General features: G+C 38.8%; 1 protein-coding gene across 1 annotated transcript in view; it reads left to right on the top strand.

Moving 5' to 3' along the window:
* SEL1L (SEL1L adaptor subunit of ERAD E3 ubiquitin ligase) overlaps positions 1–27,386 on the top strand; it is a 41,944-nt gene that overhangs the window by 7,693 nt on the left and 6,865 nt on the right. The window contains exons 2-18 of the mRNA XM_042477241.1: positions 2,683–2,720; positions 3,476–3,701; positions 5,250–5,417; positions 6,601–6,706; positions 7,114–7,276; positions 10,070–10,123; positions 10,227–10,286; positions 10,894–10,975; positions 12,713–12,867; positions 14,635–14,691; positions 16,932–17,000; positions 18,531–18,608; positions 19,264–19,326; positions 22,444–22,531; positions 23,664–23,812; positions 25,023–25,188; positions 26,949–27,023. Coding sequence (XP_042333175.1) covers positions 2,683–2,720; positions 3,476–3,701; positions 5,250–5,417; positions 6,601–6,706; positions 7,114–7,276; positions 10,070–10,123; positions 10,227–10,286; positions 10,894–10,975; positions 12,713–12,867; positions 14,635–14,691; positions 16,932–17,000; positions 18,531–18,608; positions 19,264–19,326; positions 22,444–22,531; positions 23,664–23,812; positions 25,023–25,188; positions 26,949–27,023 — 1,797 coding nt within the window. The remainder of the gene's footprint in view (positions 1–2,682; positions 2,721–3,475; positions 3,702–5,249; positions 5,418–6,600; positions 6,707–7,113; positions 7,277–10,069; positions 10,124–10,226; positions 10,287–10,893; positions 10,976–12,712; positions 12,868–14,634; positions 14,692–16,931; positions 17,001–18,530; positions 18,609–19,263; positions 19,327–22,443; positions 22,532–23,663; positions 23,813–25,022; positions 25,189–26,948; positions 27,024–27,386) is intronic.

Here is a 27,386-nt window from a genome sequence, read left to right as displayed (position 1 = left end):
TCATGGGAACTATAATGAACACGTGTTCTTGTTTTGTTTTACATATTGGTATGAACAGAGTAAATGCTCAAGTTCCATAAACTGATATTTATACCTCTGGGGTTCTTGGTATTACTTTCAGTTGGGCACTGAAAAGCCTGGTCTAGGGTTTAGATGTTCTTTGCCAAGAATGGTAAGGGGTCCCTTCAGTGATCTGTCCTACAAATCAGCTGCCTGTTTAAAGGGAAGAGTGGATACCGTATGTACTGTACTTGTGTATAAGTCAACCTTTTGTATAAGTTGAGATTTTAGGGTCAAAATCATAGACTTCATACAGGATCTTTCGGAAATGTATTACTGTTTTGACCCATATATAAGTCGACCCAAGATTTTAGGGCCAATTTTTGTGCATAAATTTCTTGACTTATAGTCCAGTATATACAGTAAATGCTAAAAAGAGAGAATTAAACAAACACAGCCTTGTTCTTCCTCTGACACTTTGCTTTGGAAATAACATTTGTTTTCCTAACAATCAGTGCCTGCTTTTCTGCACCTTACTGTTGAGGTTGTTGCTTCAGAGAGATGTTATATGATGCAACAAGAATGAAACACTGCTTGCTTCACTCTCAGGGTACAAAAAAGAATATGTTCATTCCTTCTGATAATTTGGAGGGTTCACATCAAAACAGCGCTTCCTCCACATAATTCTTGTTCAAAACCATGATGCTAATTTATTTATAAGTTCTTTCATCATTAATCCTTTTTTTTTTTTACTTGTTTTGTTACTAGGTTAAGATTCTGGCTTAGTTTCATTCAGGAAAAGCAAGAAGTCAAAATTTTGAAACTCGTCATGTCACATTGCATCTTTAAAGAGATGCAAGAATAGTTCAGTAAAAAAATCTTGGTTTCTTATGTGAATCCTATCAATAGTATTACTGTTTAAATGAAGCATTATTTATACTATTGCTTCAGCTTCATAACAGAAAGAAAAATATGCCTGGTATTCTCATTGCAAACATTGGTCAAGCTTTTTTAATTCTAGATGTTAAAAATGTGGATGTTTTTGTTTGCATCATCTGCTACTTTGTAATTTCTAATAATAAATAATAAAGGTGTTTTTTGTTTTGTTTGTTTTACTGAGCTATTCTTGCATCTCTTTAGGGATGAAATTTGACATGACCTGCCTTTCAAAATTTTGACTTCCTGCTTTTCCTGAATAAAACCAAGCCAGAATCTTAACCTAGTTTTATGAAAGCAAGTTCTATGAAAGCTAGTTTAACCTGTTGAGACTGACTTTATAATTCCATATTTACTGTTATTGCCTAACTTTGAACACAGTCTTTTGATGTTTTTCTTTTGCCTTGTTGGTTTTGTTTTGGTTTAACTTTTTGACACTGCTAGTGAGGCTTCAGTGACCAGGCTCTTAAGAGGCCTCACTTTCAGGCTCTTCCATTGCCAGAGTTATCTACCTTGAATGAAGTTCCTTCTCTAAGGTCCAAAACTGCAGAAATAATCCTGTTTAAGACCACTCTAACTGCCCTGGCTCAATCCTAGGGAATTCTGGGAACTGCAGTTTTGTGAGAAATTTAGCCGCCTCTGTCAGAGGGCTCTAGTGCTGCAAATCCCAGGACTGAGTCAGGGCACTTAAAGCAGTCTCAAACTGGAGTATTTCTGCATTGTGTTTTGGACTTAGGTCTTGCAGGTTTGAAGCAGACAAGATTGCCATACAACTCTTGGTATTTTTGTTCAAAAAAACTACAGTGACAATGAAAGAAACAGAAAACTAAATATGGTAATATGGGCAAGGAAGAAAGACTGCTCTTGTTTGACCTCTGCAATATGTAAAATGTATTCCAATGTTATTCAGAGCACTTAATATAGGTATAACCAGCTGCATTAGAGATTTGAGCTCTTAATTTTAATGATGGGTGGTGATTAGGTACTATGGGTTAGATCTAAAGTGTCCCTTCTACAAATAGAAGGGCTCCTTCCATTCACCAAAGAAATGAGATCCAGTGGAAATTATCACTGGAGAAATGCAAGAGGAATTGCACAGATTTTGCCCTGCTACTCACTGCACCTTCCAAAAGTCTGCCAGTCCAGAGCAGCGAGCAGAAAGGGGAAAGAGAAATATAGTTTGCCCTTGGTATCTTCTGGGGTTTGTTTCCAGTGCCCCATGTGGATGTCAAAATCCGTGAATGCTCAAATCCCATTATATACAGTGGCATAGTAAAGTGGTGTCCCTTATATAAAATGGCAAAATCAAGGTTTGTTTTTTGGAATTTATTTATTTATTTATAAAAATATTTCTAAGCCATGGATGCTTGAATATGGAGGGCTGACTTTAAGTGAAAGTTTGTCTCCTGCTTTCTGCCAAAGTATTCCATAAACTCATTAAGAGCCACAAATATTCTGAATATTGGTAAGAATATTGGAATTCCGTACATACGTTACACCTCAGTATGTATGTTAGTTACTGTGGTCTTTTCTGCTAAGTTATTAGCTATATTAGAGGGTCCAACTCTACATTTCAAAAATTATTCAGATATCTCAACAGAGCAAATAAGCATGTGACCACTTCAGGCTTGAATAAATAAATAAAACAGATACTAATATCTAACTCTTAAAAATACAAAGTAATGTTTGGAATGAGACATTGAATGCCTCTGAATATCATTCATTTATACTTGTTTAATTTTGCAGATGAAGAAGGAGCTCAGGAAGAGTCCTTTGAATCAAAGGTGAGCACATTCTCCTCATATTTCTGATCCTGTTTTCCCAGGAGAGAAGCACCATTAGATTTTCAGTTGCTCATACCAACACTCTAAAATAGGTGAACAAAGGGAAACCTTCTATATGATGTTGCCCTGCAACTTCTGTCAGCCTCTTCAGCATAATCAGTGGTGAGAAACTGGAAATTTCAGTCCAGAACTATATGAAGTGCCACATTTTGCTCACTCCTGCTCTAGAACATATAATCTACATATGCCATGTACTGTGTCCCATGTAGCAGGGAGTTTTTAAGGAGAAATGCCTCAGTAGTTAAAAACAACATTTGAATAATCTGACTTTCTGTCCTTATACAACTCTTCTTGGAATATAATAAAATTATTGAGATACTCCAGAATGGAAGAGAAGCTAATATCAGTTTGGAATAAAATGAAAAATTAAGGATATTTGGGGCTAAAATATATGAATGTAGTGGGAATTACATGAGAGGACATGAGTTACAGTGAGCAAAGAACAGGCTTTACCTTCTAAACTGAAGCAGTAGATAACAGATGTAAGCCAATAAAAGATTCTAAGTTGAACAGATTTTTCGGAGAGGAATGATTCACAAATTCTAAACACCTTTCTTAATCTGAGGTAGTAAATTCTGACTGTTTACTTACATTCTAAAATGAGAACTCCAGTTTTGCTGGGTGAATGTGGATTGTATGGATATGAGAAACAGTTCAAAACTTGTTTTAATTTTTTCATACTACGCATTCCATAGACAACCTTGCCTTCTGAAGAACAAGTGAAAGACCATTCAGCAGGAACCCAAGTGGTAGCAGGTCAGATCTTCATTGACTCTGAGGAACAAGAAGCACACACTGAAGAAGGAGCAAGTTTCAGGAGCCAAGAGGAAGAGAAGGAAAGGATTTTGGAGGAGATAGATTCTCTAGAACTGTCAACCTTACTAAATAAGGGCTTGGAAGAGGTAGAAACACAAAAACCAGGTGATCTTATGGGCAGTCTTAGATTTTTTCTTGCAGAGCTTAAACTTTTTGAGATGAGATTTGTAGGTCTGGAGAATCTCAATTTCTAGGGGAGTTCAATTGTAATTGTGTGGACCATGGTTATCAAAATGAGAGAGGATTCCATGCTTCTCCTCCAGTCACTTATGTAAATTTTCTTCCTTCTCGTCTGTACGTCCCTTCTGCAGTCCTCTTGAATCTAGTGCAAAGGACATAGGGTTTATGTAAATTTGGTGTGCTTTAGAAAGCATATAAGAGCTGAAATTTCTCAGTTGCTTGAGGACATGCTTAAAATTTATTTGAAAAGAGAAGGTTAAGAGGTGATATGATAGCCCTGTTTAAATGCTTGAAGGGATGGCATGTTGATGAGGGGGGCTAGCTTGTTTTCTGCTGCTCCAGAGACTAGGACCTGGAGCAATGGATGCAAGCTACAGGAAAAGAGATTCCACCTGAACATTAGGAGGAACTTCCTGACAGTAAGGGCTGTTCGACAGTGGAATGCACTCCCTCAGAGGGTGATAGAGTCTCCTTCCTTGGAGGTCTTTAAACAGAGGCTGGATGGCCATCTGTCGGGGATGCTTTGATTGTGATTTCCTGCATGGCAGGGGGTTGGACTGGATGGCCCTTGCGGTCTTTTCCAACTCTATGATTCTATGATTCTAGATGAATAAAAGATATAATCATTAAACCAATAAGAAAAGCCTTTACATATCTAACTATAACATTCAAAAGAAAGAAAGAAGACTTGTTTCATACTGTGTATCACAGAAACAGCAGGTGCCACCTGATTTTCACTTCTCTCCTAATGCCACGTCAGCTGTACTTCATGTACTTTTCAGCAAAGCCTTGCATCTAAAATTAGATTATAGGAATAAGCCTGCCAAAACTTGAAGCTGTCCCCCCCCCCCCTTAGGAAAATAAGTGTATATGTAATTTATCATAGGGAAAAAAATCCTGATGAATCAAGGTTGGGTAGGTTCCCTGCATCATAACATTTTATCGTTCACTCACTGTAAATAACAGCTGTATTTAAAAAAAAACAAAATTAGCCCACTTTGTTTACTATCCCAGTTGTAAATTGAGATTTTTGAGACTGTTGTACTGCTTTTTACAAACCAATATTAATTATGTGAAGTATGTGTATTCTGTGTGTGTGTATAAGAGGGAGTGAGTGTTGGCTCAGTGGTGCCTGACTGCAGTTGTTATGCAACAGCAACTGAATATGGGAAAGCAACTAGTGTTTCTGTACTAGTGTTTTCTCTAACTGCATGTGATGATTAGTGTTTGGCAGAATGCTAGCCTGCTCATACATGATAGTAAATTTCTGTGAGTGGGTTTTGTTGTTTCTAGACGTGAATGGTGAGATAGATATATTCCATAAACATACATTTCTGAAGGATAATGTTTGAAAAAGCCACAGGTTCTGTTTAACATAGAAAATGAAAAGAAACAATATTTTTATTACTGTAGAGATCTATCAAAATACAGTACATTAAAGTTCTGGATGCTTAATGTATTGTGTTTTTTTAGTTTTGACAGCTATTGGTGGAACTGCAGATGGTGAACCATGCCACTTCCCTTTTCTATTCCTGGAAAAGGAGTACTCAGAGTGTACTGTGGATGGGAGAGAAGATGGCAGGCTCTGGTGTGCAACAACTTATGACTACAAAAGTGACCAAAAGTGGGGATTCTGTGAGAGTGAGTAAAAAAGCTAACCTAAGATTCTTACTTCTTAGGCTACATGAGAGTCACCTGACAAATAATAGTTAGAGAAATTTTATTTGTGGTTTTATAACAATAGAAACTGGCAACAATTTCATCAGACTTATTAATTTAGTATTTATTTAATTTATATCCCACTTTTCTTCCAGCATAGGTTCCAAGGCAGCATACATTTTAAAAGCTTAATACAAAACTCTTAGTACAGATGGCAGTAGATTAAGAAAGGATAATGGATAGAATTTGCTGTTCCACAAAGTGTAACTTAGGATGCATCTGTACTGTAGAGAGAATGCAGTTCGACACCATTTTGAGTGTTGTAGTTCCATTTTATGGAACCTTGGGATTTGTAGTTTAACATGATCTTCAGCAGCCTTCTCTGCCAAAGAAGGCTAATGCTTCAAAAAATTAAAAATCCCAGGATTATGTAGGATGGAGTCATGGTATTTAATGTAGTGTCAAACTTTATTTTTCTACATTATTTACTTATTTATTTCTATAGTATTGAAGCACCCACAGGAGCAATTGCCTTTAAGCTTTACTTGCAGGCTTCCAAGAAACATCTGACTTAACCACAACCAATTTCATCTTGCATTTTGTGGGTGTAGCTAGGTATCTCCTACTGAGCAAAATCAGAACTACTTTTCTTCCCTCTTTTCTGTATTTGATATATTTATATAATTTATTTAGGTAATTAATACTGTTCAGCCCAAAAGACTCCCAGAACAGTTGCTTACTGTCTACTGGCTGCTTACTTTTTTAAACAGTTTCTTTAACGTTTTGTATACACTAATGGTGTAATGTTGGTGATTCTTAGCACCTAGCATATTCTTTTCAAGTAACAGCTTTCACCTACCAAGTGCTCAACCATTAACTTTGACTTGTTAAAATGCAGGGAAATGTGTTTCACTCAGTAACATAGCCACAAAAAAATAATTTTAACTACTTTGAGTTTGTAATTTATTTTTGTTTCTGAGCATTTGTTTGCCTGCTGCAGATCAAGAGGGGAATAGTTTCTTAAAATATAGTAGATCATTGTAAAATAGATGGTGTGATGTTCTGTAACAACCAAAATGCTTGGCCTGGAAAAAATATGAGCAGTGTCTTAGTACTGTATTCGAAGTATTAATATTAATATTTTTATCTCTTCATCTTTTATTAGCTGAAGAGCAATCTAATAAGAGAAGGCAAATGCAAGAGGCAGAGGATGTTTACCAAAGTGGGATGAAAATCCTTAATGAAAGCAGTAAAAAAGCTCAAAAGAAAGAGTGAGTTGTTACTTTTTTGTAGATCAATTCCATGCAGTAATAACTTAACATTCAAGATGTCAATAACTGTTAGCCCTGATAGCTCTCTGATGCATCCATAACTGGAACAAGCAGCCTTAGGCCCTAGCACGTAGATGCTCTATACATAAATGATAAAGGACAGTACAGTAATGTCAGACTACTATACCAGACAATTCTTTTCAGGTACTGTAAATATAAAGGGTATGTAAGAACTGCCCACTTTCCAATGTCTCTGTGTCCTTGTAATTTAGTTTTTTAGTGCTAATATTTTATAATTTTAACTGAATATAATAAGGAAACCCTCTTGCCTTCATCTAAGGAGCATTTTCTCTTTACTCAGAAAAAATAATTGAGCATGTGTGTGCTTGCATTTGTTTTTCTTGAAGAGCCTATCAGTATCTTCTGAGAGCAGCTGATATGAATCATACAAAGGCGATGGAAAAAGTGTCTTATGCTATGTTGTTTGGAGACTACCTGAAGCAAAACATTCAGTCAGCTAAAGAACTCTTTGAGAAATTAACTGAAGAAGGTTCTCCTAAAGGGCAGACAGTATGTATATTTTAAAGCATTCTTCTTTACTAATAATGTATGAAATGTAGAATTGTGATTAGTTTGCCCTATGTGCGGTTTTATCCCCCTCTCCTTATTATCAACTAACTAAAAATGATCACATTTATTTACTGTCACTGAAGACATGCACATTTATTTACAGGTTCCTCCAATTCTGGTTAACATAAGGCTTAAGTACTAATTTGTTGTTAGCTGCAGTAGTTTGTGTAAAAATGCACATTAGCTGTCCAAATAGATTGTGCTAGTTATGTCATCACTGGGAAGGGGAGGGAATTCTCCTGGTCAGCATAATTAGCTAAAGGGTTTTAGGTAGTACCAGATTTTCTTATGCTACCCTTCGGTTCATAGTGTTAATTGAAATTTTCACTGAATGCAAAATAGAATTTAATGTGAAAATACCAGTCCAAGTGACATTTTCCCTTTTCATAATATTCACTAATCAGAATAATAAAACCTGACTTCCCACCTTAATTTCTCACTATGATAGTATAAGATGCCTTCTGGTGCCAATCATATCCTCTCATAATCAAAAAGAAATCTAGTGTGTAGCTTTCTTGCCAGTTTTCTAAAACATCAAGAGTATATGCAAGAATTTAACATTTGATATGAGGATTTCCTCTTGCTTTCTCACTATTTTCTCACTTGCTTCCTCTTGTTTTCTCACTTTCTCATTTTCAGCTACCTTGCAGAACTGAATGTGATCCAAGGTTAAAATGAGGGACATCCTCTGTAGCAAAATATACCTTGTATCACCATACTATGTTGCATGTAGATTCAATGATAGGGTTATGAAGTTTGGGAAGACCTTTAATTTCAGTATGTTCTGCTGTACAGTACAATCTCCATATCGAAAGCTTCTCTTGAGGAATAGTTGAGGAGGGATTGTGGATAAATGAAACCATGGGTACTGATCCCCTGGATACAGGGGGTCATACTGTTTTGGCAAGGCCAGCTATGTGGGAAGGATGAATAAAACTTCCAATAGAAAATAAAATTAAACAATAAAAATTGTCTAATTAACTAGGTTTTTTACCTGTTTTTAAACACTGGTTTATTACACTTTTATAACACTGCTCTCCATCGCTGGAAAAATCCTTGCAAGGATACTGCTGAACAGATTAGTCCCTGCTATTGCAGAAGAGCTTCTCCTTGAAAGCCAATGTGGCTTTAGAGCTAATAGGAGCACTACAGACATGGTATTTGCCCTTAGATAACTGCAAGAGAAATGTAGAGAGCATAACAAAGGACTCTATGTAACATTTGTCGACCTCACCAAAGCCTTCGACATGGTGAGTAGAAAAGGTCTGTGGCAGATCCTGGAACAACTCGGATTGCCCCCCCCCCCCCCATTCCTCAAAATGTGTCATCCTGCTACATGAAGGCCAGCAAGGTCAAGTCAGATATGCCGACGCCTCTCGGAGCCCTTTCTAATAACTAATGGTGTGAAACAAGGTTGTGTTCTCGCTCCAACTCTATTTACAATCTTCTTCAGCATGATGCTCCAAAGGGCTACGGTAGATCTCAAAGAAGAAGACAGCATTTATATACGCTACCATACTGATGGTAGCCTGTTTAACTTAAGCCGCCTGAGGGCCCGCACTAAGACTCTAAACTGTCTAGTCCGTGAGCTGCTTTTTGCTGACGATGCTGTCCTCGTTGCCCATATGGAAGGAGCTCTGCAGCGCCTAACATCTTGTTTTGCAACAGCTGCAGAGCTCTTTGGACTGGAAGTCAGTCTGAAGAAAACGGAAGTCCTCTACCAGCCGTCACCACAGGAAGAACACTACCATCCCTACATCACTGTAGGCACATCTGTGCTTATGTCCGTCCAGCAGTTCACCTACCTGGAAGCATCATCTCCTCAGACGCCAAGATTGATAAAGAGATCGATCACAGACTGGCAAAGGCATATAGTGCATTCGAAAGGCTTCACAAAAGAGTCTGGAGTAACAAACACTTGAGGCGAAGCACAAAAATCAGTGTATATAGAGCCATTGTACTGTCTATTCTCCTCTACGGGTCTGAAACATGGGTCACCTATCGCCAACACCTACGACTCCTTGAACGCTTTCATCAGCGCTGTTTACGTACAATTCTAAATATACACCGAACTGACTATGTGACAGATGTTGTTGTCCTTGATCAAGCAGGGATCACCAGCATTGAGGCCATGCTATTGAGGACGCAGCTGCACTGGGCAGGACACGTTTCTAGGATGAAGGACTATCACCTTCCAAAAATAGTATTCTACTGCGAACTTGCCACAGGTCAGCATAAGAGGAGCGCCCCAAAGAAGAGATACAAGGGCTCCCTGAAACAACATCTCAGGCTTGGCCAAATTGATCACCAACAATGGTCTGCCCTGGCCTTGCATCGGGAGGCATGGAGACACACTATCCATGATGCTGCAGCTTTTTTCAAAAGCTCCCGCCAAATGAGTCTCGAAGAGAAATGACAACACAGAAAGAACCGCAACCTGGAAACATCACCCAAAGAGACTTTCCGCTGTGCTTTCTGCAACCAGACCTGTTTGTCCCGGATTGGCCTTTTTTAGTCACCAATGCGCTTGTACAAAGTGCAGGATGAGTCCTTCCTGAATCTTCGTTCGCGAAGCAAAGCCAGAGAGTTATTACACTTTTGGAGCTCTTGGAGGGAATCTTTACTTGTTATTAAAGGAAAATAGGGAAACAGTAACCTTGTAAAGTAGATTGTGACTGTATTAAAGCAGTACTGAAATTGCCACATATGAACTCTTTTCTATTTCTATTTCAGGCCCTTGGATTTCTCTATGCGTCTGGCCTTGGTGTTGATTCCAGCCAGGCTAAGGTACGAGAGTTCTGATTGAGCTTTTTCTCCCTTCCTGTGTTTTTCTGTTAAATATACCAATAAAAATTGTCTGATTAACCAGTTTCTCCCCCCCTGTTTTAAGGCACTGGTTTATTACACTTTTGGAGCTCTTGGAGGAAATCTGATAGCCCATATGATTTTGGTAAGTATATTTCCCCACCTAGTTACATAGAATGAATTTGGGGATAAAAGTTCTAAACCTAGATCTGCATTTTCAAGGCTTGCCTTTCTCTCCCAAGCCCACACTGTGGGATTGTAACCTGTGACGCACTGATCCATAGCCTTCTAAAGGGATTGAGATTCCCACTAAAGCAAGGGAATCAAATGGCTTTCTAAAGTGGGACTGCAACTCCCAGCATTCCTCATCATTTGCTATGCTGGTTGGAGTTGATGTCACTTTTAGTCCAAAATCAGGAGCTCTGCATGACTTTTACCCCTGAATTAAAGTAAAAACCTTGCTTTGGATAAAAAAATGTTGATGAAAAGAGCCTTTATATTTATGGAAGGCAAATTTTAGATTCAATTTTGTTTAAAGTGTAACTACTTTTGTAGCTCATGAACTGAAACAAGCTGACTGTAGGACACTTCAATATGACTATATTGTTCTCCTTTCCTCAGCATCACTACCACTTTCAGTAGTTTCAAGACAGTAAGACAGCAAGATTTATCACTTGTAAAGTGCCAGATTTTTTTGTTTTAATATTTTGTCTGACTATTAAGTCTGAATCACAAGAGTTGTTTCTTTCCAGGGCTACCGGTACTGGGCTGGGATAGGAGTTCTTCAGAGCTGTGAATCTGCACTTACACATTATCGTCTAGTAGCCAACCATGGTATGTGTTTTCCATATTTATTTTCACTTTAGGTAATATACTCAAACAACTGTATTTTTTCCACTGGGTATCAATGCAGAGTATCAGTACAGTGAGACATAATAAATATTATTATATTATTATATTACTATTAAAATATATTAATTAAAATAATATATTTTTAATTTGTTGTTCTTAATTTGATTTCAGAAAATATGCTAGCTCTTGTTTATAAAATAAAGTTTGTATGATTGTTGTTACACATAAGCTAGATTTTCACCTAGTGACCATGGCATGTATTATAGATTTATTTTATAGTTCTCTTTAGTCCATCAGATATCGAGTGATAAGCTTGCCATTTAATGCTTTCGTCAGTACTGCAACAGCTTGTTAACTCAGATGCTTCTTTACATTTGCTGCTTATCTCTCCTACATGAAATGTGACACTTGACTATATTAAGTGTTACTGAGAAATATTGATCTATTTCTAAAATCTTTTTTAGCATGTCTTAAAAATGTGAATCAGCTTTCTTATAGTAATTCATCTCCCTGTTTTCTTTTATGGTAAAATGAATAACTTACTGAGCTATATGTGGAAAACGAGGCCCATATTGCATCAGGGCTAATCTGTCAGAAGCTATTTAGTGGCAGTGGGTGGGGCCATCCTCTTCCCCACCGCTACCAGCACTATTGCGCTTTAAGGAAACAAATGTGAAAGTGAAATTACCTAATATCTAAATGTTTTTGTAGCAGGCAGGATTTGCATAGATAGGGCTAGGGTGCCAACTTGACCCATTCCTTTAGGTGCTAGATCTATAATGGCACATTCCTTAATATCCTGTATGCTCTACATATTGCAGCATGCCAGAAGTTTTCAGAGATTTCACATGGGCCAGAACGCTGCAGCTGTACTCTTGACTGGGAGCAATAGGACATTTTCTTATTACTTTTCTAGTAGTTCTGTATTCTTTTGAGTGCCATTTCACACTTTGTGTGTTTAGATGTGCATGTGGGGTGATTTAGGGTACAGTCATTCACTTTGGGATACTAGTGAAATAACAGAGGCTCCAGTGTACTTAAACTCCTGTCAGGCTCTTGCCAGCAGGGCAGAAAGGAAGGATGAAAGTAGGTTTTGCCCTCCTTCCTTAAGAGTTGGAGGGAAATAAATTATTCCAGCTCCAGGACTGGTGTACCTTCCATCCCTCGGGAGCATTCTGGATCTTGTGTATCCACACTGTTTCCCTGCAAACACTCACCATGCCCTTGAGTTCAGAACTCACACCTCGGGCAAAAAAACAAAAAAACATTGTGGCCATTTCTACTAGGAGTGGGAGTCTGAAATGGTATCTTCTTCTTCAAGGACCAATGTTTCCAATCTTGTGGGCAAAATCAACTATGTCCTGTTACTCTTCAGACACTCCCTTGAAACCATAGGATTGTCAGATAATATATGTATTCTTCTCTGGATAACTGCATAAACAATCCACAAATACTTGCTTGTGCTGACCTTAGAGAGTAAACCACATTTGTGTTGATTACTTATGCAACCATCCAAGAATGCCAAGGCTGAACCAATCTCTCATTCAAATACACTAGAGTAGCTGGGGTAATTCCAGCTCCCTTGGGACCATGTTTGGTGTACTGAGCTGTGCACAGCAACACAAAATCTGGATAGAATTGTTCCTTAGGTAAACCTTTGTTTCTTCTAGGCAACTATATGAACAAACTGCTGAATCTACTTGCCCTCTTTCTTTCTAGTGGCAAGTGACATCTCTCTGACAGGAGGCACAGTAGTACAGAGAATTCGCCTGCCAGATGAAGTAGAAAATCCAGGAATGGCAAGTGGAATGCTAGAGGAAGATTTGATACAATATTACCAGTTTCTTGCTGAAAAGGGAGATGTTCAAGCACAGGTATGGATTAGTTTACCAAGCCAACTAGTAAATTGTTGTTAGAAAATGGTGTTGCAGTTGCACATAAGTGAACATCTAGAAAGCTATACGGCATGTGGTAATAGTAGTAAAGATGCCTTCAAAATTGTGCTCTGCAATCAAAACAGTTAAAAGCAGTACATTGCTATACTTTCAGAGGATGGTGTTGGAAAACTGTCCCATTTAGCAACTGACATCTTGTGGTTTATTCTTAACATTTTTTATCATTGTATCATAAGTTCTCCACTGTATTTTGTTTCTCAAGATTGAAGAACCTGTCCTGTATTGTTTCATTCCGTAGATTGGAGCTCACATAATTGAACACTTCTCTGTAGAAAAACTACATGTTAAGAAAAAGGTTAAATGAAAGCCTTTCTCTCTGACATGCAAGTCATTCTATTTCAACTGCATGCCCACACGCCAATTCCTACCTTTGTCCTCTGTCCCATGGACTTTATTATAGCTGCTGGAAGATGAGAGAGAACAAACAGAGCACTAAAATAAAAGGGGGAAAAAGGAAAATTCAGAAGCAGTGCAAGAAGGATAAAAAGATAGGGTGGGATGAGGAGAGAACAGAGTGAAAAGCAAAATAATGAGCAGAAAGATGAGTAGGAAAATAACCAAACAAAGTCCACACTGGAGTTTGAGCTCTGGAAGGTGGAAGAAAGTAGAAGGACATTACGGCTCTCCCTATTCCATTGGATAAACTGCTGGTGGAATGGAGCATCTTTCTTTTTGACCTAGGTTTACCATCTCTATGAAAGGTAGTCCTTTGGTTCTGAACAGTACCCATTTATTATTACAGTAGAGTCTCGGTTAACCGGCCTTCGGTTAACCGATACTCTGGATTATCCTACGCCCCTCACCTCCCCTCCTCCCTCCTTCCTTCTTCCTCCCTTCCCTCCCTCGTTCCTTACTTACCTTCACCAAGTCCTCTCCTGCCCTCCCTCCCTTCCCTTCCCTTCCCCTCAAAGGACTCCGAAGAGCCCTTTGGGTAAAGGGGATGTCTGGGAAGAGGAGGACCGGCCAGGTGCCCAGGCCTCTTCTTCCCTGCCTCTCTTCCCTCTCCCCCAAAGGACTCCAGGGAGCCCATTGAGGGAGAGGGAAGGCCTGGGAAAGAGAGGTTTGGGCCCATGCCGAGGCCTCTCCCTCCTGGCTTCTCTTTCCCCGAACGGACTCTCAGGAGTCCATTTGAGGGGAGGAAAGGCCCAGGAAAGGAGGCCCGGGTGTTCGGCCTGGCTTGTCCTCCATGGACACGGAGGACAGGCCAGGGCCAGGCACCCAGGCCACTTTGAGGAGGCTGCATCCTTGGCCCCGGCTTGTCCTCCACAAGCCACGGAGACAGGCCAGGGCCGGGCACCCAGGCCTCTTCGAGGAGGCTGCATCCAAGGACTAAGGAAGCAGGGAGGCCGAGAGGGAGGGAGGGGAGGCAAAGGACTTTTGTCCTCAATGGTAGTGCGTGTGCACCGCATTGAGGACACTGAGCCTCGGATTACCAACATTTTCGGCTATCCGACATCAGTCGGCCTGTTTATGTCGCATAATCAAGACTACTGTATTCTTATCGATTTTTGTAGTTGTTGTCATCCATATTATTTGTTTATTGAAGCAATGTTATTTTTCTCCTCAAACTATTTCTGGATCTCTCAATTTGCCCATTGCACCTTACTATGTGGTTTGTTTATTCTGCTGTTGTGTGTCTTGTGGGTGGATCGGCTTTATAGAAAAGTGTTTGAATTGATGTTCCAGGTTGGACTTGGGCAATTACATCTGCATGGAGGAAGAGGAGTAGAGCAAAATCATCAGGTACCATCTTTTGCTATTTTTGTAATTCCATGTGGTTTTTTCCAGAAAATAAAAGGTCAGTAAACATGAAAAAAGCAATTGGGCTGAAATTGTAATGCACTCTGTACAGTAAACCCTTATCTATCCAGTTACTGAGTAACACTGCTGATATTATTTATTAAAAATTTTATTAACCCCCCCCCCCCCAGCCACAAAGGCTGTCAGAGAAGCTTACAAACTCAGTTGGACAGTCACCTGCCCTCCAGCTTACAACTAAATTAACCCAAGGAAAAGAGAAGGGCAGTGGGGGTTAGGAGTATAAGTGAAGAGATAATGCCAGTTTCAGGGCAGGGAAATTGGGATGGAGTGGAGGCCTTTCATCTGCTGGGCCTAGACGTGATGGAGCTATGCCTGCCCTTCTGTCCCTCCACAGCAAGGGCAGTGGCAATTAGAAGTCGAAGGCTTTCATGTCCGGCATCCATAGTTTTTAGTGGGTTTTTCGGGCTATGTGGCCATGTTCTAGCAGAGTTTCTTCCTGACGTTTCGCCAGCACTGTGGCGGCATCTTCAGAGAATGTTTTTGCCTTTTCCAGGCAAAGCATTCTCTGAAGATGCCAGCCACAGATGCTGGCGAAACGTCAGGAAGAAACTCTGCTAGAACATGGCCACATAACCCGAAAAACCCACAAAAAACTTTAGTTTCTTAGTTCAAGCATCATTATTTCAGGCTTAGTTTCTTTAATGGAGGGGGGATAGAGAAGTGCTTCTCAAGCTACTGGCTGTGAGGGGAGTGGCATTTGTCCTCCATTATGCCAAACAGCGGCTCCGTATTTGTTCCCATTGGCTACAACTGTTTCTTTTTTCCTAGAAACTCCCCAGGGAGTGGTATCTGGTGGCTCCCGAATTAGCACCTGTCCACAGATCATCACTTTGAGTGATCCATTCTGCCATTATTCTGCTGCATCATATTCATCTAAAAGAATGTGGAGAATTAAAAAGATGTTGAAGTGGTAATTTGCTACTGCAGCATGCATAGAAATGGGTCAGGCAGGGAGACATGTTCTCCCTTTGCACAATATTACAGGATCCCTGTGACTACTTCAGGGAAGGATAACTTTTCAGGTGCTTCACTTCTACTTCATAGAAATGGCTTTTGAACCTTCCTTCATCTTAAGTCCTGCCACTGGCAATATGGAAACTGCATAGTTAAACCAGTTAATGGGAAGTCTGAGTGTGATGAACTATGGGTAGAATAACTGCAAAGCTGGATACCATGCAGCTTTTATTTAGACTAAAATCTTATGACACTTCAAGAGGTATGACATTCTGTATGGCAAGAAAAAAAACCCAAGTGGTTCTCAGATTAACAGATCCTGATATATAATTATGGCTGAGCTGCTTTGTGTGAATTTTAGTAGGCTATTGAAACCTTCTCCCTCACCCCACCCCCAAAAAACTAGTTTAGTTTATCCCAACAACTGGTGCATCCTAAATGGGGACCAAGAGCTCTAGCAAACTATTGGACTGTGATTAAGTGGTATGTGCACTATTTCTAGTGAATCAGAAGTCGTCCAACTTAGGTACCATTAGTCAAAGTGAAGTTTATTTTCATACAAATAAGGCAGAGGGTTGCATTGCACAGTAGCAACATTGCTTCATAAAGTTATTCCTGAATGTGAAATAATTGTTGTACCTTGTTTGTGAAAACAATGAGAACTGTGGAATTCTATAATTATAGTTTGGTGGTACCATGTAGACCAGTGGTCCCCAAATTGCTCTTTAAGGGATTTTGGACTTCAGCTCCTAGAATCCCAGACTATTGGCCAACATGGCTGAGGCTTCTGGGAGCTGAAGTCCAAAATATCTTAAAGGGCACAGTTTGGGGACCACTAATGTAGACTCTGAAACTCCTTGAAGTTAGGGGGTGGGCTCTGCTGGCCCATCCTCTTTTCCTTCTACCAGAAGGCAAACATTGGCTCATTCAGATTGGCCTTTGGAATATGAACTTGGCTAGAACTCAAAGAAAGTATTTTTCAGATTTTATTGTTGTATTTTAAATTTAATCTGTTTTAATGTTATTTTTAACCTTCCTCAGGTAAGCCAGGATATAAGATAAATAACTTAAATACCATTCTGTTTTTAGCACGTAATTTATTTATAAAATTTACAAAATGTTTATTCCTTTCTTACATTGAGAGATGTGTTGATGGGCAAATGTTTTTACTTGGAACAACTGGTCATTTTTCCTCCCTCTCATTCTAGAGAGCTTTTGAATACTTCAATCAAGCAGCTGGTGCTGGCAACTCCCATGCAATGGCATTTTTGGGGAAGGTAATATGTGCTGATACTGAGGGCAGCATATTTGGAAATTATATTATTATTACTGTCAAAAATAAGGCTAACTGCTAGTGGAGGGAAAGAGACATCTAAATGCATATCCGATCCTGTAATGCTGTTCCTGTTAAGTGTGTTTGAACTCAAACTGGACAGCCAGTTTAAAAAATATATATTTTTCAATACATGTAGTCTAGCTCAGATTACACCTTTATTATAGAAATGATCAGTGAAAATTTAAACACAAGGCAACCCAACAATATTTTTTTAAAAATAATAAAAATTCACTCCAAAACCATATCAGTGAAGATTTCCCAGCAGACAGGGTCATAACATCCTGAAGCTCAGGTTGCTCCTTGCATTTGCTCCTAGTAGGCAGTATATAGAAGAAACAGTGGCTACTAGGAGCAAATGTGAGGAGTTACCTGAGCTTTAGGATGTTAGGACCCTGTCTGCTGGAAATGAATGTATCACAGGTAAGTACAGTGCTCCCTCGGGTTACGAAATTAATTCGTTCCGCGGCTAATTTCGTAACCCGAAAAACCTTCGTAAGCCGAATTGCCATAGGCGCTAATGGGAAAAAAAGCCGCGGCTCCGCCGCGGCTCCATTTAAAACAGCGCCGGCGTTTTTTCGTAACCCGAAAAAACGTTCGTAACCCGAAACAATAAATCCCTATGGGATTTATTCGTATCCCGAAAAATTCGTAAGCTGGGTAATTCGTATCCCGAGGTACCACTGTACCAACATTACTTTTCATTTCTGACCAGTATTACAATGGACCCACTGTATCAGCAGGCTGGCGATCTGCAGATTGCCACATCCCAGATTATTCAGTGGTGCCATGGTGCCGTGTATGGATGCATACATGTCACTGCCCATTGACTAATATGGGGCTTGAGTGTTTGAATTTTTTCCCATTTGCAGAAGGTCCAGAACTGAACCCTTGCTGATGAAAAGGGCACACTTCCTTATGTGCCTTCAAGCTGACTTCGAATTATAGTGGACCTGTCACAGAATGTTTCTTTTTGCAAGATTTATTCAGGGGAGGCTTGCCATTGCTGAGGCTCAGAGTGTGTGACTTGCCTAAGGGTACCATGGCTGAACAGGAACTCAGACCTTGATGTCCAAGAATCCTAGTCCAACACTCAAATCATTATAGCACACTGACACTCTCTGACCAATCCTGACATTATTATCACTGGAGACAGATATTGCATATAATGAGCAAATACCCTTTAAAAATGTCATCCCTCTCTCTCTGTCTCTGTTGATGAGTTCCTCTTCTAAGATACACTTGATATAAAAACAAAGTCAACTTCCTGTTTTAAGTTGTTGTCTTACCTGTATGCAAGTTTGATCTGTATATAAAACCCTAATCATATTTTTGTCAGGTGATGGCCCTGAAAGAAACATTTGTGCTAAAAAAATGAGATTAGTTTTACATTAAGGATTCCCAAAGCATATTATTTGAACATGTCACTCTTTCTAAACTTTGTCTGACCTGCAGTTGCATTTTGTTTCTCCAGATGTACTCAGAAGGAAGTGATATTGTACCTCAGAACAATGAAACTGCTCTTCAATACTTCAAGAAAGCTGCTGATATGGTACATTTCTATTGAAAATGCATTTTAAGTTTCATGCTGTTGTATACAGAAAATTCAGCAGAACCTAACAAATTGACTGTGAGGGATACCTGTACTATCTTGTTCCAGTACTCCCTTGAAGACACAGTTTATTTCCTCTGCCAGCATAGTAACTTGTCTTTAACTTAAGTCACAACTCCATGTTAACATAAAGCCTAAGTATTGTCACATTTTCATGTTACTATACTGCTATAAATGGCACAGCAAGAAACATAAAGTAATTGTATGTTTCTTATTATTTTTAACCTTGCCATGTTCGTTTCACTGGGTGTTAAACTATTGTATTCCACACTTTTTCGACTGAGATCTTCCTTCATATTAGAATGAATATAAACACCAGGCCAGAAAATCTCTGAAGGGTAACAGTAGCAACAATCAGCACAGACATTGCCATTTGTAATATTACTGCTTTCCAGTATCATACAATATGATTTATGTTTGCAGTTTGATAAATGCCTGACAGTATCAGGTGTCTGATTTTTAGTTTATCATAGTGTTCTGTTCAGATGACATTTCAGAAGGCCTAAACATCTGTCTGTTCCTTATGAGTGTTATAAATGCATAGTGAAGGTATAGATCCAAACTTAAAGTTCCATTTCTATTCTTTGTTTTTCAGGGTAATCCAGTAGGACAGAGTGGACTGGGAATGGCTTATCTGTATGGAAGAGGTGTTCCAGTGGTAAGTCTTCTTGACACAGTGCTAACCTTCCAATAAAGAGGCACATACTTGTAACATAAATTAGATTGCTAAATTATTTTGCAGTATCAATATCCATAGTGCTTAACAAGATGCAAGGTGACAAGTACATGCCCAGAGGGCTTACAATCTATAATTTGCATAGGGAAAACAGAGGAAGGAATGGCAAATAAGTGCTAAAATTATATTGTGTGAAAGAGATATGAGCATATGTGAGTTGTGCCAATGTCTTCATAGAAAAGGTGGATTTCAAGAACAAGTGTGTTCTGGGAAATGGTTCCAACAAGAGAGGAAGGACAGAGTTCAAAGTAGCAAGAGAGCTTTGGGAGGCTGAAGCAACAGGAGTTAAAGGAAAGGGATATGTTCAAATTGTGAGAGCAGCAAGCTTGGGGTTGTGGTAATATGGGCCCTGAAGTTTAAAAGAGGAGCTTCTGTTCAGTCCAGAAACAAACAAGAAACCCTGCAGGCTGATAGAGCTGGAAGTTCTGTGTTTAGCATAGTCTTTCCTTCTTATTTTTCCACCAAAACCAACTTCACAATATTCATTTTCAGTTACAGTCAATGACATTTGTATCCATCCTGTGAAGGAAGCGCATAGCCTTGGCTTTGTTTTTTATTCTTCTTTGTCATTTGTTCCTCAGATCCAGACTGCAGCCAAATCATGCCGATTTTTTCTCAATAATCTAGTTAAAATTAGACCTTTTCTTTCAGAATCTACTGTTAAGATTTTGGTTCATGCCCTGTTTATTTCTCGCCTCAATTACTGCAACCTTCTGTTGATGAGGCTGTGTCTGTCTGACCTTGGTCCCTTGATTTCTATTCAACATTCTGCTGCCAGGATTATTTTTCGGTTCACCTTTATGACTATATTAACCCTTTGCTGTCATCTCTTCATTGTCTCCCTCTTCCTTTTAGGATTCATTATAAACCCCTTCTTTTAACCTTTGAAACCCTGCATGATTTGTCTCCCACCTCCCTTATTTGTCAGCTCTTGTTTCTTCCTACCATCCTGCGCGTGCTTTATGTTCCAGGAACTCAGGGCTCCTGACCCAGCCAAGGGTTTTCTCTTCCCCAGCTAGAATACGCCCCTTCTCTCTTGCTGCTCCTCACTCCTGGAATCTTCTTTCCAAACATTTGCAGACTATCAGTTGCTTAGTTAAATTTAAGTCTGAACTAAAGACAACTTTGTTTAGGGAAGTTTTTCAGCTTACAGCTTGATTTTAACCATTTAGAATAGTGTGTATTGTCATGCTGCGAAGAGATGTGAATGTGATTTTCAGGATCTCAGCCTTGAGATACATTGTATCTCAGCCTTGAGATACATTGAACAAATCAGGAAGCGGAAGAGGATTGCTCACAGTTAAGATATTTATTTACAAGTGATAAGCAAATGCTATTTACAAAGCAGGAACAGAACTGAGATCCAGGATGGAAGAATGCACTGTCTTCCTCCTAAGTAGCTCACAGCCACACAGAACTCTTTGATACTCACTTACAAACTGCAATTACACTTTCCACAACTCTAACCACTCATCTCAATAACCAACATGACAATAATTTACATTAGACGCAGCCTTATATACACTGCTGATCCAACTCTTCAGAATATGGCATAATGGATTATATCATATGCTGAGTCATACATATTGGCAGATGCAGTGCTCAATACACATTTAAGTTTCTGGCCACCTCAAGGTTTAATATTTATTTTTAGGGGGGTTAGATATATTAATGTATATTGACTATCTTTTAATCATGTAAGCCGCTTTGATTATTCCTGTAGCAGAAAAGTGGGGTATAAATAAGTTTTATTTTATTAATATTTACAAGGACGTTAAAAACCTTGTCACACATAACACATACACACATCATGATTGTTCAAATCTATAGATCTTAATTTTATATTACAGTATAATAACATGTATTGTTTTTATAGCCTACTGTTTTAAGGTTATTTTAATGTTAAGTTGCTATTTTATAATTTTGCTGCTTTTTTATTTTAGATTGTATGCCGTAGGCAGGTTTTTATATGTACTGTATCTTGTATGATGACTATGTAAAGCGGTGTGTAAAATGTATGGCATTATATAAATAAACTTTAATAAATAATAATAATTATTATTAGTTCAGTGTTACTCACCCTGTGAGCTGGGGATGATTAATAGGCCACCGTGACAGTTTGCCCATTATCACCTCCTTCAATTTCCTCACCTGTGCCACTGTCCTGATTTAAGTTAAGCCAATATTAGCAATTCCCTGCATTCCAGTATTTCTGAGAACAGGAATTAGAGAATAAGACTATGACCCTGCCATGTTAGAGGGAAGGAGAGAGAAGAGAGCAGAAACAGTCAGATAGACTGAATAACCAAGTGCGGTGAAAAGAGCACATGCAAAGAGAGAAGTGGGGGAGCACCTTGGGCTGCTGTTGCTCCTCTTGGACATGGTAGCAGTCACTTCTTCAGCCTTGAAAGAACAATCAGAGGGCCAAAGGAAGCTTTAAAAGTTAAGAGTTAAAATTATTTAAATAATTATTATACATTTTAAAAATTGGAAGTAGAGACAAAGGGGATAAGAGATGGAAGTTATGGGAGAAGTAAACATAAAGCTTCTGTAGGGGAGAATGAAGGAAACTGGCAGCTGGATATAAGCTGGAAAGGAGAAGATGAATAAAAATGACAGGAAATAAGTAAGAATCATTGGAGAGATACAGAATGTGTTGTGGATGAGTTAAAAAATGAAGTCTTCAAGCCATGGTCCCTGCACAGCCAATGCCTGTACTAAAATAGAAGCAAAATTGTGGAACTCCCTGACACCCCCCCCCCCCAAAAAAACCTGGATACTGGCTATCAAAAGAAAATAATGCTTTGTCATAGAATGCATCATCATCCATTCCAGTTCATTATGCCAACCTGCTCCCCCTCCCATCTGCCATAATTCTGAGATTATAATTTTCAGTAGTAGGTTCAAGATTCTTTTTTCGAATATCAGTATTTGTCTATACAGTGAAGTAATAGTCACAAAGATGGGTTTAAGTGTCTATGTCTTTCAGTGTAAGAGAGAATTTTAGTATTCCTAACAATTACTTGTGTCTTCCTGCAGAATTATGAGTTGGCACTTAAATATTTCCAGAAGGCAGCAGAACAAGGATGGGTGGATGGACAGCTTCAGCTGGGCTCCATGTATTACAGTAAGTGTCCTCAGTCAGATGTTAACTATCTCCAATTTGATGCTTTTTGTTGGTGTTGTCCAGACTAAGTAAATAGGATGATTGTGACAAAGTGTGCATTTGTTCACATTTTTGCATGTTTCAATCCTCCTACCCATTTTGTATCTTTTTGGGGGTTGATTTATATACTTTAAAAATTAGGACAAGATATATTTGAAAGCTAGGATGAGTAGTTAGGTAGCATATTGGATCATGTGATAAAGTAAAAAGCACAACTTACCCAGAAATTTAGTAGTTCTTAGGCTCCTTCACAACTTACATATTATTTTTTCCATAAAAATGACTAATGTTTGGGTTTTTTTAATATGCTGCAGTAATGGAGCTTTTGTGCTTTTGAATTTAAAGAGTGAATGTTGGTAGGACAATGGTGGGATCCAATTAAGTATTTTCACTGGTTAAATGTACTGCTTCATAGAATCATAGAATCATCGAGTTGTAAGAGGGCCATCCAGTCCAACCCCCTGCCATGCAGGAACCCACAATCAAAGTATCCCCAACAGATGGCCATCCAGCCTCTGTTTAAAGACCTCTAAGGAAGGAGACTCCACTACACTCTGAGGGAGTATGTTCCACTGTTGAACTGCCCTTACTGTCAGGAAGTTTCTCCTAATGTTGAGATGGAATCTCTTTTCCTGCAGCTTGCATCCATTTATAGAATCATAGAATCATTCAGTTCCATCAACAGATCCAAGAGGTAGATACCTCCCCTCCTTCTCAGCAACATACATGCGCACACACACTCAGTCATTCACTCTCAAAATCTCTTTTTGGATGACCTTCGGAAGCATAATTTAGAAAAGCTACAGCATGGAAAGCTACTGGGTGACCTTGGGCAAGTCACATTCTAGCAACTTCAGAGGAAAGCAAAGGGAACCCCGCCCCTTAACAAATACTGCCAAGAAAAGCCTGTGATAAGTCCATGAGTCAGAAATGACTTGAAGGCACATAACAACGAGAACAGGGAAGACAGAGGGAGGAAATTCCATGGAATAAAGAGACTTCTCTTCATGTGCCATTGGATTCCACTCCAAGGGATACCATTTCAATCATTCCAGCTGATGTTAAGCATCTGTTGTCACTTTTCTTTTTGCAGATGGAATTGGAGTCAAGAGAGACTATAAGCAAGCTTATAAGTATTTTAATATGGCTTCCCAGGGAGGCCATATTCTAGCCTTCTATAACCTGGCACAGATGCATGCCACTGGCACAGGTGTGATGCGTTCCTGTCATACTGCAGTCGAGGTAGGAGTCAGTTTGTTTTCTACCTTTGTCTTTAATCAAGCATGAACAAAATAATTGCAGATGCAGGCAAGCGGCAGTATTTTGTACACTGTGAGTTGATATTACTTTGAATTCTAATTGCTGTCCATTAGGTTTAAATGCTTTTAGTAAATGTTTAGTTCCAGTATGTTCAATTAAATGTTTTTTACCTGTCTTAAAGGAACTTATCTGTATGAACTACTCAGATTAGTCTAATACAATATGAAACCCTCTGAGTGACCTTGGGCAAGACACGTGCTCTCAGCTTCAGGGGATGGCAATGGCAAACCTCCTCTGAACAAATCTTGTAAAGAAACCCGCGTGATAGGGTCACCTTAAGGTTGCCATAAGTTGGAAATGACTTGAAGGGACACAACAACAACTAATATGATAAAGGCATCATTTATGTTTGGGTATTGAATCTATATATCTTGTGAGTTGTTTAGTAAAAAAAAAGCCCACATTAAACACTTTCCTCTGGAGTTTATTATAAAGCAGTGGTAGGAATCAAGCACCCTCCACATGTTTGACTGGAGTTTACTTTACTTACCATTGGCCATATTGCTGCCGGGAACTGCATTCTTCTTATTATTATTATTATATTCAATTATTTTCTGCCTTTCATCCAATAATAGGACTCAAAACAGCTAACAACATATTTAAAACAATATATTTTTAAACAAAAAATACAGAAATATTCATGAAAATATTAATATAAGATAAAACATGTGGATTACATCACAGTTCCCACCCTGATGTAAAAAAAGTGAAGAGCTCTAAGGTCAGCAAGACCTAGAAAGTATGCTCTTATAAAACAGAAGTTTTTTTAATTAAATATTTATTAATAGTTTTCAAAATACAGACAAGTATGTCTACATAAAATTCAACATAAATATAAACAGGCAAACAAACAAAGAAGAAGACATAGACCTGATAACATATACTACCTCTCCTATCCCCCAAAACAGAAGTTTTTAAAGTAAAATGCCCTGCTGTAAATGAACATCTGACTAGTTTTTCTAATTCTTTTATCTAGTGCTTGTCACTTTTAATTCTTCCTCTCATCTTTGTTCGGTGGCTGTGCACCCAATGGTATTTTTAACAATACTGTATTGCCTTCTAAAATAACTGAAGTTTATGTCTATCCTGAATATGTGCAATATTTGGTGTGTGTATATTTTTCTCTCTGCAGCTATTTAAGAATGTCTGTGAAAGAGGACGTTGGTCTGAGAGGCTTATGGCTGCCTACAACAGTTACAAAGATGGTGATACAAATTCTGCAGTTGTTCAGTATCTTCTATTGGCAGAACAAGGCTACGAGGTTGCACAAAGCAATGCTGCCTTTATTCTTGATCAGAGTAAGTCATTACGTGAATACTTGTATATAATACTAGCTTGATGTATGTTAATTATCAGTATCCAGGCAGTCTCATTCTTAATGTCATGGCTCTGAGAGCAAAAGAACCTGACATGAAGTAGCAAGACAAGCTATTTGTATTACTTTGGAATAAAGTTATCTACAGTCTTCCTACTGACAGTCATGACGAACAAACAAATCAGTACAATAATACAGAAATAAAATTTCAAAGCCTGTATCAAAACATGAACGGGTCAGAAAAACAAACTAAGGCTGATGCCACAAAGCAGAATCATTGCTGTTTGATGCTGCTATAACTGTCATGGCTCCATCCTATGAAATCCTGGGGTTTGTAATTTGTTGTGGCACCAGAGCTTTCTGACAGAAGATATAAATATCTCATGAAACTACAAATCCCAGAATTCCATAGCATTGAGACATGCCAGTGTAAATGCAGCCTAAAACACAAATTCCTGGAAATGTTTTAATTCTCTTTCTGATCTATATTGCTAAGTCAAATGGCCCACATTGTATAACTCCAACAGAAGTTACTGTGTTAGATCCTATTAAAAAATGGATGGATATATTAAACATGCAATAAAAATGTCTTCTTATTACTTGCACTACCCAAGTGTAAATCCAAACCAAGACCATGCACTGCTTTAAAGGTCTTCCAGAAAATAGTGTTTAGCAGGCTGAAGTGGTCACTATCTTCTCCTTCCTCATAATCTTGTTTGTTAACTCATTTATTATCTCTTGCTTTCTCCCATGAATGGGATTTCAAGCACCTGCAGTACAATCGTGCGCATACTCAAGATAAATAGAAGCATTAAAATTAAAAATACAATCAAAGAAAAACAGAGCTCCCATCCAATTAAAAATACTTTCAATTAAAAAGGAGGTCGTTTGCCAAAGGCCTGCCTGAATACAAAGGTCTTTGTTAAAATGTATTTGAAATTAGTAAATAGGCACTGTTTTGCATTGGTCTAGAGTAACCTGGTAGGATGTGTGAATCAAGTTGGGTTTTCTGAGTTGTGTTTCATTGGATGTATTATTTTTCTGAATTTTTGATGTTACTTCAGTTGATGCACTGTCACGTCATTCATTTCCTACTGGAAATTTTATACTGGTATTGTAACCAGTGTGTGTTAGATTCATTACCTTGGCCAGGGATTCCCCTGAATATTATTTAGGTTACAACCCACATCCTCAGTTAAGGATTTAGGAATTGGAATTAAGATGTGAAAGTTTACAGTAGCAGCAGGGCCTCTAGCATTCAGTTAGTCCCAACGTCAGTGAGAAAATTCACTGACAGTCCTTTTGCATGTGTTACTGACTCCTTCCTGTGTTGAGGAAGGCAGGTTGTTAAATTTTCTCTTCATAGAATTGCTTCTAGAGATATTCCAAAAAGGGGAGGGGGGTTATATTTGAGTACCATGTTTCTTTATATCCAACTGCCATGTGGAAGGGAGTGGTGGTCTTGCACACCTCGTTATGTGGCTTAGACATGTGATAATCTCAGGTGACAGCACAGTGTAAAAATAAGCAATCCTGTAAAGTGTAAAGCACAAATCAACTGTGCTTCCATCTGAGATTCTTAAATGTGCAGTAGATCATGATTTATGTGATCCAACCTGTTTCCAGAATTGCTCAACCGAGTAACATAAGAATAGGTCATGTGGGATTTTTTTTAAAAAATAGGGATTTAACTGTAACTGATGTCTCAATATTTCCATTCCCTCTTCCCCCATGATTCTACAGAAGAGGCTAGCATAATAGAAGAGAATGAGACTTACCCTAGAGCTTTACTTCACTGGAACAGAGCAGCTTCTCAAGGTCAGTCACACTTGAACTTATCCTGTTTTCACCTTTGGAAAATGCCTGGAGTGATTGGTAAATGAAGGAATGATCTCTGTTGTTGAGATGCATTTTAATTACAGGAAATAGAGCATGGTAAACATGTTCCAAGTTCTATAAATGTGTTGCTTTATGCCACATGAATCTTTTCTTTGCCCTCTTCCTGATTTTAGTACTAACTACAGCAGGACCAAGGCAGATCTACATACTAGAAAAATAAATTATCAGATCTACATCAGTTGACAAAATACAGTCTTGGTCCATAACTGGTGTAGTCAGCTTAGGGGGTTGTACAAACAGCCCTGAAGGGGTGGCCTCCAGCCGCCCCTTCTTCAGCTGCAT

Source organism: Sceloporus undulatus, chromosome 1 (genome assembly GCF_019175285.1).
Source record: "Sceloporus undulatus isolate JIND9_A2432 ecotype Alabama chromosome 1, SceUnd_v1.1, whole genome shotgun sequence".
Lineage (NCBI taxonomy): Eukaryota > Metazoa > Chordata > Lepidosauria > Squamata > Phrynosomatidae > Sceloporus > Sceloporus undulatus.
Note: the sequence above shows the minus strand (reverse complement) of the source record. Positions and strands in the feature narration are given on the sequence as shown.